Here is a 19,641-nt window from a genome sequence, read left to right on the forward strand (position 1 = left end):
CCGGTGAGGACGATAAAAGCCCTAACCTAGCTAACCTACCAGCCTTTCATTAACTACCTACCAATATTGTCCAACGCGGGAATCAATTCCAAGAACTCAACACTACAGTCGCTATACAATTACGCCACCGCAGTTGAAAAATAGCTAAATACACATATTTAATGTCAATAAACATTAAGTAGTTATCAATAAATCGTGATCCAAGTCAATATTATGCTACAAGCAGGAACGAGACTAGTAATAATAAACAGAAATACACTCGCATACACTTCCCGTTAAATGCTTGAGATTTGTAAATCATAATTTGTTATGTCTATTGTAGAGTACTCGGTTCGAACTATTATAGACTGCCTCAGTGGCGTAGTTGTAATTGTACACGGTACAAGTATGACTACCACGCTGAGGTCCTGGGTTCGAATCTCGGGTAAGGCCAAAATAATTGTGACTGGAATTTTCCATCTTAAAAATGACTCAGTCGCAGCTCGGAGTCAGGAAGTTGTCGGTGTGATCCCTCCGTGCCTCGTACACTTAAAGGCTTTGGTCTTGCGGCTGATCTCTCCGGTCATGGCGGGCCGTCTCACCGGACTATGAGAAGGAACAGAGAGTGCTTGTGTATTGCAGACACTTGTGCAGTTTAATATCTCCCGCGTGGATGATCTCCGTTGAGATTGGCCGCCGTGGCCGAAATTCGGCTAGGAAGGATTCATTCATCGAACTATGAATAATTTCATTCCGGCCTGCGTGGCCGATAGTTTTTAAAGTCGATAATTACTGCCGACTACTCATCGATCGATACTAGGAAATATAATTGAACGTTCTTCGAATTCATCTCTTATAATAGCTCTCAGTCAAAGGTACAATGTTCGTTAATATTATACCCTGATTTGAAGGATATATATTTCCTTCTGTTCTTAACCTACTGCAATGAGTTGAGTACCTACCTATTTAAATATATCGCAGAAATATTTGGGTTAAGTTTTATGAGGAACTGCTTATTGTTAACACCTTAAAACCAAGCTAAGCATAACAACCTGAAAACCGAACCCAGGACATCATATACTATATTCTATAGTCTTCCATTGGTATTACAACCTGACAAGGAAAATAAGGAACTTGCTTTGAGTTCACCTCTTTTGCTTTTCAGTTTTAACGCAAACGTTGTCCATATAAAAAAAATTGTTACATATTTTACTAAAACATGGCGGGGTTCTTTATTTTCCTGGTCAAGCTATAAATACAGAATCTGTTTTCATAAACTGTATTCTTTAAATAAATTCCAGGGTTTGGAACCAGACGGCTACGCCGAACACCACGAGCAACTAAACGAGACGACCGACTTCGACATGAGCAACTCGGAGTTCTGGTCGTCATTCTCCAGCAGCGAGGAGGCGCTCCTGGAGTGCGAGGGTCTGATCCTGAACCTGCCCCTCACTCCGCACAAGAGCTGCAACAAGCACGCCACTGATGACGAGACCTTCGCCGCGGCGAGGGTCAACGCTTTGACTTACAGGTTAGTTTTTTTTTTATTTTCAATGAGTTTACAATTTGTTCATGATATTATTACACTTTTGCGTTATACTTAATTATACAAGACGGACGACCTGGCTAGGGTCGCAGGAAGCGGCTGGATGCAGGCCGCTTCCAACAGGTCGACGTGGAGATCCTTGGGGGAGGCGTATGTTCAGCAGTGGACTTCCTGTGGCTGAGATGATGATACAAGATAATTGATATAACTATTGATTTGTTGTTCACATTTAGGTGTCAGGGGGGAGCGAGTTTCCGTTTTTTGCTACGTAGCTCGCCCCCTAACTTACAGGTTAGTTCTTGGTTACCTTGGGAGGCAGATGAGTTAATGGCCCCTGATAATAAGTGGTCAGGGCCATGTCAGTAATATCAGGACCACAGTCAAACTGTTGCTAATTTACAAATTAACCCCCTTATTCATAGAGGTTATTTATCTAAGGACGGAACATTGCTGTGATAACAAGACTGTTTCTCAGCGTTGTTTATCTGACAGCCAACTAGATTCAAGTTGTGTCTTTATATTAGCCAATCACAACGGTTCTATGTCTACTGCGAAGGCTGCCATGCCGTCAGCACTGAGAAACAGACTTGTTATCACAGCAATGCGCCGTCCTTAGATAAATAACGTTTATCAATAAGAGGGTTAGTTTACTGTATCATATTTGAGAGACTTTCATTGTTTTTCTAGTCTTGTAAGTTGGAATACCAATTAGGGAACAATAATGTGCGATATCTACTAATTTTACAATCACATATTCTATCTTATTTGACATAAAAGCCAGCATCGATAAAGGGAGAATCGATGCGTACTAAATCGAATCGATTTTATTTCGTTTGCGTGAGGTGTCGGTTTGGTTCGTACTAATCATAGTTTAGTAGTAAATATAGGTATATGGAGGCTTTCATCTGTTACCAGATGATATTTTCTTTAGGCTTCACTTGACTCAACATCAGGTGCAGTGAAGTCACCTTGCTATATAAAAAAATGTAATCGAATTATTGCAACTCGATTGGACCCGGCGAGTTCAGTTAACCCTAAGTATGACAAGCTCGCATTCTGTTTTATAAAAAAAAACAAATAAGAATTAATGAGACTCATTTCAACTCGGTAACTATAGTTTATCGAATAAATGTGTTTACATGACAATATTATAGGTAATTTCAAAAACCCTCTTGACAATACCGTCGAAATTGTGTAGTACCATTGACTAATCTTAATACTTGATCTATAGATTATTTATATTTAAAATTTGGAAACCATTTCACAAACTGTGAATGATTAATCTGTACTTCCGTTTTAATCATCGTATCATAATCCAGATAGACCTAAAAGATATATTCATATAAAATATACAGTACTAGCTTTTGCTCGCGGCTTCGCCCGCGTGAAGAAGTTTTCCGGTATAAAAGTCCCGCGTGTGCATTGTAAAAAAGTATCCGATTTAATAATATTTATGACTCACTATTCTGGTCATAATGGCTTCCACATAAAAGATAGATATGTGCTGTCGCGGACTTTTATTTAGAACTGTTTAAGATAAACAATCCTACGGTACATCATCTATTCAGTATTAAAAAATATAGAACTAACCTTGGTAGAAATGCTCCTATCTCACGCATAGCTGCATTATATAATACATATACCAGCAAATTATCAGATTTAGATCTATTGACCAATTGTACTCGCACATTCTGTAAAAACCTTAATGAAATAGCCTAAATAATGTAATTATATAAAATAATATATAAAATAACTTATGTTAATGTATTCTATAACTTAAATTGTGTATAACTATAATATATGTATTCATACCATCTCCAAAAATAGTTTCTAATATAAAACAAAGGCCGATTTATTTGTTAGATTAAGTATGTTCCATCACTGTCAATGTCTGATACTTCGTTATATGTTATCTAAATTCTAGATGTTGTTAAGCATGTTTTTTAGTATTAGTATCTTTAAGTTGTATTGTCACTTAGACACCTAGTGCCATAATATATATAAACTGTGGTCATGTTGTGTCCATCTGTTATAGGAGATGCAATTGTAATAGTGTATATATATATGTGAAGCTATATGTGTTTTTATATTGTAATCTCCGTAGATGGTCCTGAATAAATAAATAAATAAAAATAAATAAATCTTTGTCTAACTCCAACGGTTTAGGCAGCTTACGATCGAATTTTTTTTTTTCGATTTCCTTGATATTTATCGTTATATTACGACCAAATTACACAAAATCATTATAAATCGTAACATATGTGTTATTCTGATGTATAACCAATATTACTGTCCAGTTTCATTCAAATCCGTTCAGTAGGTTTTTTCGTGAAAGAGGAATAAATACATACAGACATCTATTCTCGCATTTATACAATTAGTAGGATAATATTATAAAAAAGTCTAAGTATCAAAATTTTTTAGTTGATCTACAAACCATATATGGCAGCGTCATGTGCTTGTACGTACTACATATAAAAGTGTTGCCAGTATTCATTTTAAAAAATATACTAAAAATAGCATGTAAACTTTTACTAGTCATAAGTTTATCTTAAGTGAGGTACGACGGCAATGTCTATTTCTGCCGCCAAGCAGCAGTGTGTAGTCACCGTTGTGTTCCGGTTTGAAGTACATTGACGCCAGTGTAACTACTCAACATAATGAGACTTAACATCTCATATCTCAGGATGGCGAGCGCAGTGGAATACCAAACAATACTTTGTAATTCAAGGTGTTGGATGGTGTTTCTACTGTTTATTGGCGGTCGTACTGCTTACAGTAAGCTATATGCAAAAGAAACAGAAACCTTGATTAAGACAAATAACGTTCCAGGGTCCCGGCCAACGGTTACTATTTCTTCGTGTTCAACTCGGAGAACGAAGTGCAGCGGAACTACATCCGCGCGCGCTTCGAGTTACAGAAGACGCGGTACGACGTGGCGCGCTCGGCGCTGCGCGAGTGCACCAACTCCACCGCGCGCTGCGACCTCGCGCTCGACATCTTCTCCACGCAGAAGGTCAGTCTGCATGTTACACTCTCTATCCGCCCGGATAGCGAGGTGTTCAAACCCGCCATAGTGACCCGCGTAAGTGTGTCGCGTTCCGGGATCAGCCTGTGTAAATCTGGTTCAAATAGACATAATTGTGTCGACTGTCGAGGGGTAATCATTTCTAGTCAGTCGACATTCTATTGTACCCCACTCCACTAACCATCTGGTGCAATGGGATTACTGATTGTTGATTGGAATCACTCGATCATGCCATTAATGATATATAATAATAATAATATGAGCCCTGTATTATATACTGTCCCAGTGCTGCACGGGCCTCCTCTACTACTGAGAGGGATTAGGCCTTAGTCCACCACGCTCGCCTCGAAATCCCTATAGAGAACTTCTCAGATGTGCAGGTTTCCTCACGATGTTTTCCTTCACCCTTCAAGCGAACGATAAATTCACAAAGAATACACACATGATTTTTTAGAAAAGTCAAAGGTGTGTGCCCTTGGGATTTGAACCTGCGAACATTCGTCTCGGCAGTCCGTACCACACCTAACTAGGCTATCGCGGCTCTTAATGATACATGTTACGTTAAATGATCAAATCTTACATCATTTACACTTTTAAATACTTACAGATTTAAACTAATCTCAAAATTTTGCAATCTTACATTTGGACCAAAAAGTATGACTGGATAACAGTTCATTTAAAGATAAACCTAAAGCTTGGTTTTGGTTATACAAGCTCAACAAAGTGAGTGAAGGTTCAAATAGAGCATCTCAATTATGTCATCCGTTAACACAATTATGTCGGTATATTTAAAACAAGATATACAATATTGAAATAGGTCAGAAATATGCCTTAATTATCTACCAAGCCTACAGCATAACTCCTTTCAAACCCGTAATGAATATAATTGAAGCATTATCATCGATTACACGTACAATGGAGGCTTGAAACAATAACTTTCACTCGATAATGAGATGTGACCTCATTCGATGCCTCTCATTCTGGTTTTGATTGTTTCGAATCCGGCGCGGTGTTACTAAAAGATATTGGCAAAATCGTAAAGCTTGTTTTATCATGGGTTTGGCAGCTGTAGGCATCCACAAAAAGTTTTAAGGTTTTTGACATTTTTCGTATATTGACATTAAATTATTTTGAAGGTTTAATGCAGTTTTATATATTAAAATTTTCTCCCGACATTTCGAAGGTTTTGCAGCCTTCATGGTCACGAGGAGGACTGAGGGTTAAATGGAGTGGGGTCCAATAGAATGTGGATTGATGAGAGATGATTACCCCTCGGTAGTCGACACAATTATGCCGGCCTGTTGGAACCGGATATTTCTTTTTCGAATAGAAGTTATTTCATAAATTATAAATAATTTCACAAGGTCAAACCTTAGTTTTAAAGGATAATAGTAGGAGAGCCCAAGCGGGGATTTCGGGATTTACTAAAGCGCGGCAGATTAATATACAGGGGGATACCTTGTACCCAGTTAAGTACTTCCACCCATTATGAGCCTTACATGGCCGCCCGTCAAGGATAAAGGATCAGATTAGTAAAAAAAAATTGATCATCAGAAATTCTCGAGCACGTCAGATTAAGGTAGAGTGAGTTAGTTACATGTAAGAACGTATATATTTCACTAATCTGACAATTTGAGAGTGACGTAAAGAAAGGGCAGGGCTACAAAGTTGTAAAAAAAAAAGTCATTCCCGCATTCTCGAGCGTGGCAAATTTTCTAAAAGGATTTCCACAAGCTGAAGTAACAAAAATTCATCGATAAAGTTTAATACGTGCAGCTACGTGATGCCTATATTCCCTTCTCCGCGTTTTTCCTCTCTCACTCTTTCTCTACCTATTACTCTCTCACTCCGTCCCCACTCTGGTATCTGTTGCCATGACGACATGACAGTACAGCTGATCACGCAGACTCATTCAAGGCATGATATAGTTTACCACGCATTTGCTTATTTTGTGGTTTTAATATAAGTTATGTGAATTTAAGAGCGTTTACGCATACGCGCGCCGTATGTCTCAAAAACAGCACTTTTCGAAGGAGATAATATCCATCAAAACATTATTTTAAAAACATATGAATTAGTAATTGTTATAGAAAATTTTGTTGTCTAAAAAGTTAGTAGAGAAAATTTTTAGATTTATTGACTATTTGTAAATTGTTTAATGATTACTGAACAGAGGTTTTCAAATTTGCGCTTCGAACGTCTATTTCGAAGCTCAAAATATCTTAAACCACTAAGGAACATAACAATATGTTATTTTTATGTAACTAAAAAGATCCTGAAGAAAAAGTTAGTAGAGAAAAAATATCTTTTTATGTTTAATTCATGAGAAATAAAAATTCAAAGAATTCGAAAATTTCAGAAATGTTGGTCATTTAAATGATTTTTTTTTATCACTATATCTTACTTAATTGAATTTAATATTAGATTACTATAATAGAAGAACATCTTCTTAAAAACATACAATTTAAAAATTCTACAAAATTAGTTCTGTTATTTTTCTATAAATATTTTAAATACCACTATAAAACGCAACGCGCAAATCGTTTCAAATTAGTCCGCCTTGAGGCTTTCTAGAGAGAGGACGTATCGCTCGTCGCTCCGGCGAGACTCCAGTTGGACTTTGCTGTGCGTAGAAAAAAATAGTCACGTGTATACAGTGATTGCCACATCTTAGTACTTTAGTAAGTAAAATATTTTTTCTTTAATGATTGACAATAATTTTAGTAGTTACTATAAATTATTATTATATTATTATGTTTCAGACACAATGGGAAGTAAAGCTATTTCTAGGCAAGAAAAGGAAACGTAACAACGCTGAAACTTCGGCTAAAGCAAAAGCTAAAAGATTGATGTACTAATGTTATAACATGCGTCTGTAGTTATGGTTGTTGCTTTTTTTACTCATTAAACACTTGAGCATAGTTACTCGAAGGAAAAAAATGGAACCTTAAGGTTATAGCTTAAGGTCCATTTTTCATACATTTTGTTTCGGCTATATTTCGGCCTTTAAAATTTAATACGACGAAATTTTAAAGGCCGTAATATCCATGCATATTAATTATTTTTACGTTATTCTTTCAACTGCGAGAACTAATCACTAACTAGACGTGAATTTAAATTCTTTACTTGTCAATACTTGTTTAGTTACCCAGATTAAAGGTGAAACAAAATGTATGAAAAATGGACCTTAAGTTATAACCTTAAGCTAAAAACAATTAGCCCATTGAAATGTTACATGAGCTTTGTATTTTTTAGAGGACCCAATTTTATTTTTAGAACATGTGTGGGGGGTCAATAGAAGCTTAATCTCAAGTTAGTGAGGTCGCCCCCCTTGTCCCCTGGCCGCCATCATGGAAAAAGGGGTGAAAACACTTTTTTCGCGATATCTCGGAAACTATGCGTCTTACATAAATTTTGTAAAATCATAATTTGTAGCAAATGTTTATATAACTTTTTGCCCTAAATTAAAAATTAAAGAAGTTATAAGCAAAAATGTGAGAAAATGTTTATAAAAGTTTTCTTTTTTGCTCTATAACTTTTTTTTACATTTTACAAAAAATTACCTCAAACTAACTTGTAAATGATCTTTTGAGGAAAATTGTTCCCTATAATTTTTTTTTATTTCATTCATTTAAAACGCTGTTACAGCGCTCCAAAGTTTACCGGGTTCGTCAATGCTCATGAGAATCCGGTCAAAACAAAATGTTTAACTTATTTTTGATTTTTTTATTGTAAATATATTATTACAAAACTGGTAAATTGTTATACATGGATGTACAATCGATCGATTGATGATCGATGTCACTGAGAAGCAATACCTATTAAAAAAAAAACTATCCAAAAAAATATAACCAACTTCCGAAAAAAGAAGTCTTTTATTTCTCACTTTAGTTATACACCTAAAAATGACATCTCATTACATACACCTTCTGACTCAAAATATAAATTCCAATATGTAATTTCTAATGACTTAATTTAAACTTTCAATACGCTAAATATTAAAAACTACAGATCTATGGAGTCATTATGTGGTCCATTATAAACATCGTAGCACAGTAATTTTCCTGATTTATTGTCTGATTACGGAGTTCTGGTGCCTATCTTTCGGCTTCATGATGAGCTCCACTTTACTAAAGGGTACTTTCTAAATGCAAATGCTTAATTTTTTAAGTATTTGCATTTAAAAATTGAAAATAACAATTTGTAAAATTGCCGTTAAAATTTGTTAAAAATGTTTATTTTTTTTTTTATAATTACAAAATGATACATATAAACTATTTCATGATGAATTCTTATATATTTAATAATAGAATTCTTCATTTAACATAAATTCATAAATCATAAGTTACATTCCAATTAGATAATTGAAGCGAAAAGATCAAAAGTGGTTGGTCTGACTATAAAGATAGCCGACGCGCTAACTCTACGCACACAGCTGCGCAACGGCTCTGTGTGAGTGAATTTTGCGAAGAATTACCTATAGTTGACTTCACGCGCGGCACGTAAACGCTCTTAAGTTTACAAATATTTACTATGAGCGACATTCTACCGATGAAGATGAAATTAAAAAAAAATATTCAAAAGTTTTAATTTTTTAATAATAATCATAATAATAAATCAGTTTATTGTCTTATTACACAAGTGATAACATACATATTCGTATACTTATACTATAATAAAGACAAAAGAAAGCGGCTCAGCTTGTGCTGACCGGGACAGTAGTTCCGAGCAGCGCTGGTTTTCAGCCTCTCCTAACTTCCTAGGATCTTATGCAGAAATTTTATAAATATTTTCTTATAAATACAAGTACTTTACCTTAATAACATACCTTTTTTTATTTGAATGATATTTCTTGAGCTTTTCAATTAATTAAGTTCGTGGATTTAAAAAAAGGAAAAAAGATTTTTTTTTATCAGATTAGGCGAATACCTCCAGAAAATCGTCAGATTTTGTAACATCATTTCTTCGGCATAAAGATGAACCATATATATCTTAATCTGACGCGTTCGAGTATTTCAAAATGGCGATTTTTTTGCACATTCTAATAATAGCCGCGAGTTTGCGTCGCATCCAAATCATCAAACAATTATACAAGCTTATTTTTAGGTTAATTTAACACCTCCTTAAAAAATCTGACACGCTCGAAAAGTTTTTTTTTCATTTTCAACCCTTACGTACAACCATCCCCATCATGGAAACTATCAGATTTTCATACGTGCATTTTTAAAAATACGTTGGACATCTATGATTTCAATATCTGACGCGCTCGAGTATGTTCATGAAACAATTTTTTTTTTACATTTTTGAAAATCTATAGCCACCAATGGAAAGGTACAAGTCATATGACATTTTTTTATTCTTATCATCTAAGCTTTGCAACCCAATAGGTCTATAACGGTCGAGTAAATCCCGATTTAGCATCTTGGGCTCCCCTAATATAACTTAGATTTGGACATTCTGCTTCGAACTATGTTCCTTTATGAAAAGCTGTTTTTATCCACGCTGGTATCCGGAACTTCTTAACCGATTTCAAATTAGTTATGTTAGTTTTGATTAGTCCCAGTTTAAAAGATAATATACTTTTGGACTCGATAATTAGCGCTGTTGTTAAGAGAAGAAAGTGTACATATTATTATAATGCGGTGTATGTAATGTGTGGCAGGTGGTGCTGGAGGTGCCGTGGCGCGACAACGCGTCGCTGTGGAACGAGCAGTTCGTGATCGTGTCGGAGTGCGAGCCGCGCGCCGCGCTCTACATGCTCTGCGCGCTCGCCGTGCCGCTCACCGTGCTCGCGCTCGCCTTCCAGTGAACAGGTCAGCACACACCACCACCGCACCACCGCACCACCACCAATACACCAAAACACCAAAACACCAACACACCACCACACCAAAACACCAAAACACCAACACACCACCACACCAAAACACCAACACATCACCACACCAAAACACCAACACACCAAAACACCAACACACCAACACACCACCATACCACCACACCACCATACCACCACACCAAAATACCAACACACCAAAACACCGAAACACCAACACACCACCACATCAAAACACCAACACACCACCACACCAACACACCACCACACCAACACACCAAAACACCAACACACCAACACACCAAAACACCAACACACCAACACACCAAAACACCAACACACCAACACACCACCATACCACCACACCAAAATACCAACACACCAAAACACCAACACACCAACACACCAACACACCAAAACACTGAAACACCACCATACCACCACATCAAAACACCAACACACCAACACACCACCACACCAAAACACCAACACACCACCATACCACCACACCAAAACACCAACACACCAAAACACCAACATACCACCGAACCCAACAGTCAACACGCAGTTCAGTCACTCGCACCTCAACACCAGATCGAAGTCCGAACCTTCCGTTGAACTCAACCCGCTGGGTAGGTAACTAGCCTTTCAATGAACAACACATTACCACGTTAGCAACCAGCCTTCCAATATATCAAGTGTGTAATTAGCTTTCCAGCAACCAACACCAGGCCAGCGTGGTGGACTATAGACTAAACGCTATCAGTAGTTTAAAAATCCTGTGGCGAGACGGTGGCACCGTATAGGTATATTATATTTGAACTGATCACTAAGCTTCCAGTGTCCATATCCAGCTAGATCGGTGATTTTATTATCATAAACCTGAAAATTTTGAATAGAAACATAGGAAATATGTGTGGCACCTAAACAAAAGAAATATGAATGAGAGTTGTGGATATTCAATCCAAGCCTGCTTCGGAATACAACAATCTTTATCATAGTTGTGTTCAATACTTGGCAATGAGTTGACAGCATGTTTTTTTGGCATGGCGCGATGACCCCACTACACTTGAAAGTGAGTGGAGTTTGACCCAATAGAATGCCGACTGATGAAAGATGATTACCCCACGGCAGTCGACAGAATTATGCCGGCCTATTCAATCCGACTATACATACATAACATCACGCATTTTATCCCCGAAGGGGTATGCAGAGGCGCAAACTAGGGCACCCACTTTTCACCAAGTATGTTCCGTCCCATGATGTGATAGGGGGCGAGCCTAACGCCATATCGGGCACAAATTCCAGACTCCGGGCTGATACTGAGCAAAAAAACCCAAATATCACTTTGCCCGACCCGGGATTCGAACCCAGGACCGACTATACACAGGTCAATATCGGGATGCGACACTTACGTGGACTACTATGGCGGGTTACAACTTGTGTACGGTGGTCGCTATCCGGGCGGATATAAAATATATCCTACCAACGGCAGAATGACGCCTTAGGATCATTGATAAATTTATATATCAAAGCTTACGATGCTTACATAAATAAATACTAAGCCAAAGATGTCACTGAGCCTCAAATATTTCTAAACTCATTCATTTGTTAATCACGATGTTGAATTCTCAGCCAGGCGCCATAACAATTGTCGAATTTTACGCTAATACCAAATCATTGTAAACAAGGTCAGCTCAAACTGCTTTGCAGTTTTTGCGTTGCTTTTTTTACCTACTTCAGGAAATAAGAAAGTTGTATATTCGATTGTATGTTCCCCGATTTTTCCGTCGATTTTAGACCAATTATGAAAATTATTTTTGCGTTAGATTGCGTATAGTTCCAAATTGGTACCGTTTTAAAGATCATTGATGAATGGGATTTGAAAGTGCAGAACTCCCCAAAATCAGATAGGATTTTTGATTCGTATTGGGCCCTGTTAGTAGGTATATCTATCTATAAGGAAAATTTTTAGAAGTCCAATTACTTAATTCCTTGTCTACAATATAATAGCACAACTATCGCTCTCCCGGGACTTATTGTACCTGTTCTATTTCGTATTGTTCTTTATCATCAAAAGTATTATACTGTACGATTAACTCTTTAAATAATTTTCTTTCTTTCCATTATGTGTTAATGGGCAATGGAGATCACGTAATACCAAATACCGACTTGCTAATTAGCTGACCTATCGCTACAATAATACCCTTACATCTTTTCTATCAGTATTCTTAGCTGATTTCCAATTATTATTTGGAAACAAATCCAAAACTTTACGAACATTTACATCATCCATTGTAGCCACTCCTATTATGTACTGGACATAATAGGACTCAACATCTCATGTCTCAAGATGGCGAGCGCAATGCAATACCAAACAATACTTTGTAATTCAAAGTGTTGGATGGTGTTTCTACTGGTTATCGGCGGTCGTATCGCTTACCATCGGGCGAACGGCAATCTGGTCTCGTCACGCAAAGAAATTAAGAAAAATACATTTGCATACAGAATCAAACTCATAGATCCCCAGTTATAATTATATTCCCGCCACGTCAGAAGCAGTCAGATGCATTCAATGAGCGCTCGGCACGCTTTAGCGCATGCGCGATGACGCGACACATGCATCGCAACACGCTTCACTGACTAAAGTTGAATCCGCACTAAACTAGGGCGGCCATAACTCACTGGAGCCATAAAAACAATTTGATTTTTGAGTACCTGTAGATAATAATCCTTAAGCAATAAAGACTCTGTTACCTTCTAGAAGGAGTAGTAGTTGAAGTAGTCGAAAAGAAAGAAGGAGAGTGTCATTTAGACCGTCATGCTTGTCTACAGAAGGACGTGTTTAAAATCTTGTGTGATATCAACTGTGCGATCTCTAATACTAATTGTAGATAGCTATCAGTGTTATGAGTTCATATTAATTGATCGTTGTTTTAATTGTTCTGTGAGATATTAACAAGCGGTAATCGCTTTTATTGCCCCGTAATACGTGTGACAAATGGAGCTATTTATAAACACCGCGACAATAACAATAAATAAAAATTAAGTGTTTGTGTGATTTACAAAGATGGTTATCTGAGCTTAACTTTGCAAAACTATAAAACTATGGTTCTACTAGCTGATAGACGCCGGCATAATTGTGTCGACTGTCGAGGAATAATCACCTCTCGTCAGTCGACATTCTATTGAAACCCACTCCACTTATCATCAGGTACAGTCAAGTCACTTTATCGTGGCCATAAAAAAGCCTATACGATTTTTACCCGCATGAATATGCCATATCGCCCTTTTAAATCTGCAGCTATAAATTAGGAAAACGTGATAAACAACTTAGAATAATTCGTAAAATTTTCGCAATAAGGAAAAGGTCCCTAGTCTGATTAGACCAGTGTGGGTTAAGGCTTAAACTCTCTCAGTAGTAGAGCAGGCCTGTGCCCAGCCGTGGGATTGTATTGAAACTACGCTATATAAGCTACTATTGTCAAAAAACAACCATGTTTAACGTAGCAAAAGCATACTGAGAAGGGCGAAATCGACAGTAAAAATTCCTTAACTTTTATGTAACTAAAGCATCGTATTCATAACTGTGAATATTTCGTCAAGAAACAATCTATACTCTATACTATTATATAAAGCTGAAGAGTTTGTTTGTTTGTTTGTTTGTTTGTTTGTTTGTTTGTTTGTTTGTTTGAACGCGCTAATCTCAGGAACTACCGGTCCAAACTGAAAAATTCTTTTTGCGTTGGATAGCCCTTTGTTCGTGGAGTGCTATAGGCTATATATCATCACGCTATACCCGATAGGAGCGGGGCAGTAATGGCTAATCTCAGGAACTACCGGTCCAAACTGAAAAATTCTTTTTGCGTTGGATAGCCCTTTATTCGTGGAGTGCTATAGGCTATATATCATCACGCTATACCCAATAGGAGCGGAGCAGTAATGGCTAATCTCAGGAACTACCGGTTTCAACTGAAAAATCGTTTTGTGTTGGATAGCCCTTTATTTGTGGACCGCTATAAGCTATATATCATCACGCTATGACCAATAGGAGCGGAGCAGTAATGGCTAATCTCAGGAACTACCGGTCCAAACTGAAAAATTCTTTTTGCGTTGGATAGCCCTTTGTTCGTGGAGAGCTATAGGCTATATATTATCACGCTATATTCAATAGGAGCGGAGCAGTAATGGCTAATCTCAGGAACTACCGATTCGAACTGAAAAATATTTTTGTGTTGAATAGTCCTGTGTTTGTGGAATGCTCCAAGTTATATATCATAACGCTATGACCAATAGGAGCGGAGCAGTAATGGCTAATCACAGGAACTACCGGTTTCAACTGAAAAAATCTTTTTGTGTTGGATAGCCCTTTGTTCCTGGAGTGCTGTAGGCTATATATCATCATGCTATGACCAATAGGAGCGGAGCAGTAATGAAACATGTTGCAAAAACGGGGAAAATTATGAGTTTTGAGAGCTTCCGTTGCCTGCGCTGCGTAAACGGTTAAAGTTATGCAACAATGATGTATGACGGGATTGTTTCACTTAAAAGTTCTAAATAATATAACAAAGTCCCCCGCTGCATCTGTCTGCCTTAACGTGTTAAACTCAAAAACTACCTAACGTATTAAGATGAAATTTGGTATGGAGACAGTTTGAGACCCTGGGAAGAACATAGGCTCCCGGGAAACTACTATTTTTATAACGGAAAACTTTAGCCTGAATAACTTTATAACGCGGGCGGAGCCGCGAGCAAAAGCTAGTCATAAAATATACAAAAAACTTGGTTCCTTCAACTAAGTTTCTTAGCGTACTAACTTACCATGGTTTTGAACAAACAATCTTAATGATTTCTTATGTTTACGCGAATGTTAGACATTGAAATTAAACTAATTTTCGGATTCTATCGCGGTGCTAGTATTTTATTTTCTCCCGACGTTTCGAAGACTTTGCAGCCTTCATGGTCACGGGGGGGACTGAGGTGTTGTTCATCCGTAAAGTCAAAGTTACAATATCTACCTACATTTTACAATTATACAACTTTTTAAATTTTTTAAATTTTAGCTGTTGGTGGTCCGATCTACGCAGAATGAGCTCACAGTGTCTTGAAGTCTGGCAGCCGGTCTTTTGGGTTCCGATTTAATTAAATGTAGAACTGGATCCCAGGCTTGTGCAAGCTTCCAACCATCTTCCCTATTGAAATTAGGATGTTTTTTCATTTCAATAGCCTCGCGAATCATCCTAGGCAGGAATCGGTGTTCTTTGGCGAGGATTTGTGGCTTGTCTAGTCGCAGATAATGATTGGCGCCTCCCTCAGAGTGTTCAGCGACTGCAGACTTCGTCGAGCGTCGGTGTTTCACGTCAGCTATATGTTCTTTCACGCGGGTCCCTATATTTCTTTTTGTTTGCCCGATATAAGAGAGGCCACAGTTGCAATCTATTTTGTATACTTCCGGTTCTTGTAGAGGTATGTGACACTTGACAGGTGGTAAAAATTGACTAATCGTCTTAGGCGGCTTAAAATAAGTTTTTATGGAAGCACGCCTCAGGATGTAGCCAATCTTGTCCGTGACTCCTCTTACATATGGTAATACAACCGGAACACGTTCAACTGTGGCTGGTTTCACTCGGTTTCTGTGACGGCGGCGTGGAATTTGGAGCTTGTTGTCTCGCAGTACTTGCTTGACATGTTGCAGCTCAGCGGCCAGGTGTTTCTCGTCACAGATTCCTTGTGCTCTCTGAAACAAAGATTTGCCCACGGTAGCTAACTGTTTTGGGTGGTGATGAGATTCATCGTTCAGATATTTATCAGTATGGGTCTGTTTCCGATATACAGTATGACTTAAGGTCTGATTAGGATTACGGATGATTAAAACATCTAAGAAAGCAAGAGATTTATTGTGTTCTAACTCCATAGTAAATTGGATTTTATTGTTGATAACTCCATCAATCAAATCAACTCAATCGTGCTGAGCCAATCTGTAGGTTGGTGTGTCGATTTGACTCACTATGGGACGTAGCGGAGCATTTAATTTGTGTATTTTCGGCAACCCATACAGTTTAGGCGGTTTTGCACACGAAGGAACGAGCAAGTTTACGTCAAGTTTTAACTTATCGGAGTAATCTTTTATTAAAGAGCTAGTAGCCTTTAATACTTTAGTAGTCGGGTCTGATTTGACTATTTTATACGTACTTACATCCGATAAAAGTTGTTCCATTTTATTATTGTAGTCTGACGTATCCATTACTACTGTCGCATTTCCTTTATCTGCACGGAGAATGGTAAGGTCCTTCATCGATCGCAAGTTCTTTAAAGCGATATATTCGTGTTTTGGAAGATTTGGTTTCGGCACTTTCTTTTGACGCAAAATTGACGAAATGTCTTGGCGTATCGCCTCCGAATCTTCCTGTTTCAAGTTATTTTTGAAGAGACTATTCTCAACATTGCAAATAATGTCTTCATACGGTATCCTTCGTGGAGTAACAGCAAAATTTAAGCCTTTCGATAAAACCTGAATTGTGTTTTCGTCCAATGTTTGTTTTGACAGATTTATCACTGCGCGTTGTCCATGGTTTGCGCGGGAGTGTATCTTATCTATGGTCGCGCACGTTCCATTCCTACACTCGGTGTTTTTAAGACCGGCTGCCAGACTTCAAGACACTGTGAGCTCATTCTGCGTAGATCGGACCACCAACAGCTAAAATTTAAAAAAATAAAAAATGTTGTATAATTGTAAAATGTAGGTAGATATTGTAACTTTGACTTTACGGATGAACAACACCTCAGTCCCCCCCGTGACCATGAAGGCTGCAAAGTCTTCGAAACGTCGGGAGAAAATAAAATACTAGCACCGCGATAGAATCCGAAAATTAGTTTAATTTCAAAACAATCTTAATTCAATGGACCAATGAGAACAAAGATTTTTTTTTACATAATGTTTTCTTATGTTTACGCGAATTTTAGACATTGAAATTAAACTATTTTTCAGAGTTTATCGCGATTTTCATACTAAATTTTTCTCCCAACGTTTCCAAGATTTTGCAGCCTTAGTTATCACAGGGGGAAGTCCTCCCCGTGAATTCGAGCTCACGTCTTCGAAACGTCGGGAAAAAATTAAAATATATAAACCGTGATAAAATCCGAAAAATAGCTTAATTTAAATTTTTTGACATACTTATAAATTACTTATTTTGATTGTTTTGTTCCTGGGCTCGGATTGAAGATTGAGATTGGGATCATTTATTGAAAACATTGATCATTTGTTTTACATTAACGAAATTGTGACTGCGTTGCCGTCATTTTGTGATCCCTTTGTGTAACAATGCAGTGTGCGCGTCGCCTAAACACTATCCCAAAATTTATCTTCTGGTATTATATTTATAATCAGTTGAGATATGTTATCAAGTGACACATAGTCTAGTATCATCCCACGATGTTAACATGTATTTTAATTGTAAATGCAGAATTACGTTGAATACAAAGTATTGATCAATGCCGCTACAGTGCGATCGGAATGCGCACGCGCTGCGAGATTTATTATCGCTTCAATAGGAAGTGTTTTACGGTACAACCTCGATGCCAATGTAGGTGAACCTTAGTCTAGACAGCTGCTTCTAATGTTGTGCTTTGTAGTGGAATCTATACATATTATAAAAACAAAAGTCCCCAAAAAGCTGTATGTGATCGATTTGCTCAAAATCTACTGAACGGATTTTTGTACGGTTTTTACTCAAAGATAGTGCAATTCTTGAGGAAGGTTTACATTAATAGTACATTACGGTTTTATGTAAATTGATTGAAATATAACGATTACTGTTGAAGAAGTCGTGTGGTTGAAAAATCTCGTGGATTGGGATTTACTCGGAAGAAACTTTGTGACACTCTGATTTCCACGCGGACGAAACCGCGATCACAGCTAGTTTACTTCTAAAAACTTGTGGTGTCAGTTGCCCGCTTTGTAATACCTTTAAAATAAGTTAAGAAGCCAAAATATAAGGTTTTTGGGAAAGAGTCCCCCCTGATAACAACGGAGTGCACGAAAGAAAGGCTCCTGGTTTCTCTCTAAAAATAGTACTTTACTCATGTGCAGTATGTTTTCACTTTGGATCAGTTTTTACCACTAAAAGTCCTCCAAACATTTTGTTCCCCCGAAACTCCCCCAATGGCATTATAATCCTAAATTTCTCGCTTTACTTGTTTCTAAGCGAGGCCTTTGAATAAAGAACATAATTCATTTATATCATACAAAGGTACTTTTGTCCTTAATATGGATGTAAGTCACATACCTTCGAAATTCTCAGAACAATCAGATATGCTGGTCTTCTCGTGTTTTCCTTTATAAATGAGTAAAAAACAATGCAAATGGAAATTTTACGAAGTCCGTGCCTTAGTTACTAATAAAAGACCTTCATTTCTCAAGTTCAACCCGTTAGGTTATCGCTGCTCCATCTTTTTAATATACCAAGCATACGATAACGATATCCCTTCTCAACATTAGTCAGAAGTGCTTCCTTCCCACATTTGGCCAGCTATACTAGGCTTATATAATATAACCTATAACCTATTGAAACAATTCCAAAATCCAAACTAATACTGAGAAGAAAACCTCAATATTACTTTACCCGGCCCGGGATTTCAACCTGAGACCTCACGCAGTAGTCGTACTGTAATACAACTACATTGCTGTCAATCAATAAATGTCATTTAACGTCATCCGACGTGACTTGGCCAATGCCAAACAAAGTCAACACAACAAACATTTTGAAATTGCAATAATAATTTATTGGTGGTAGGATATATTATTTTATTTCCGCCCGGATAATGATCACGGTACACAAGTTGTTAAAACCCGCCATAGTGGCGCACGTAAAAGTATCCCGTTTCGGTCAGTCTGCGGTTCCAACAGGCCGGCATAATTGTGTCGACTGCCGACGGGAGATCGTCTCCCGTCAGTCGACATTCTATTGGATTCCGCTTAGCATCAGGTGCAGCGGGATTTTGCCGTCCTATTATAAAACAGACGCTTTCCAGACGTTATCTCTTCCTGGGGAATCCAATCTATATATAATTGTGATGGAAATCCCAAAAATTCACTGGATCAAACAGTCCACAATAAGTTTATATGGTGTTTAAATTTGAATTGCGCTTTACGTCATGTTATTTTTTAGATACACGTGTGCGGGCGACCTCGGCCCTAACTCTGTTTACGCATAACTAAGATAAAACTACGGTTAAAGAGAACAGTTATTTAAT

General features: G+C 37.6%; 1 protein-coding gene across 9 annotated transcripts in view; it reads left to right on the top strand.

The window, feature by feature from the left end:
• The window catches only part of LOC115448815, a 73,988-nt gene that overhangs the window by 44,285 nt on the left and 10,062 nt on the right, over positions 1-19,641 (top strand). For all 9 annotated transcript variants that reach the window (XM_030176381.2, XM_030176379.2, XM_037443517.1 and 6 more), the window contains exons 13-15: positions 1,281-1,510; positions 4,358-4,541; positions 10,216-10,366. In XM_030176381.2, the coding sequence (XP_030032241.1) occupies positions 1,281-1,510; positions 4,358-4,541; positions 10,216-10,362 (561 nt within the window). In that variant the 3' untranslated portion in view covers positions 10,363-10,366. The remainder of the gene's footprint in view (positions 1-1,280; positions 1,511-4,357; positions 4,542-10,215; positions 10,367-19,641) is intronic.

The sequence above is a fragment of the Manduca sexta genome, chromosome 5 (assembly GCF_014839805.1).
Source record: "Manduca sexta isolate Smith_Timp_Sample1 chromosome 5, JHU_Msex_v1.0, whole genome shotgun sequence".
Classification (NCBI taxonomy): Eukaryota; Metazoa; Arthropoda; class Insecta; order Lepidoptera; family Sphingidae; genus Manduca; species Manduca sexta.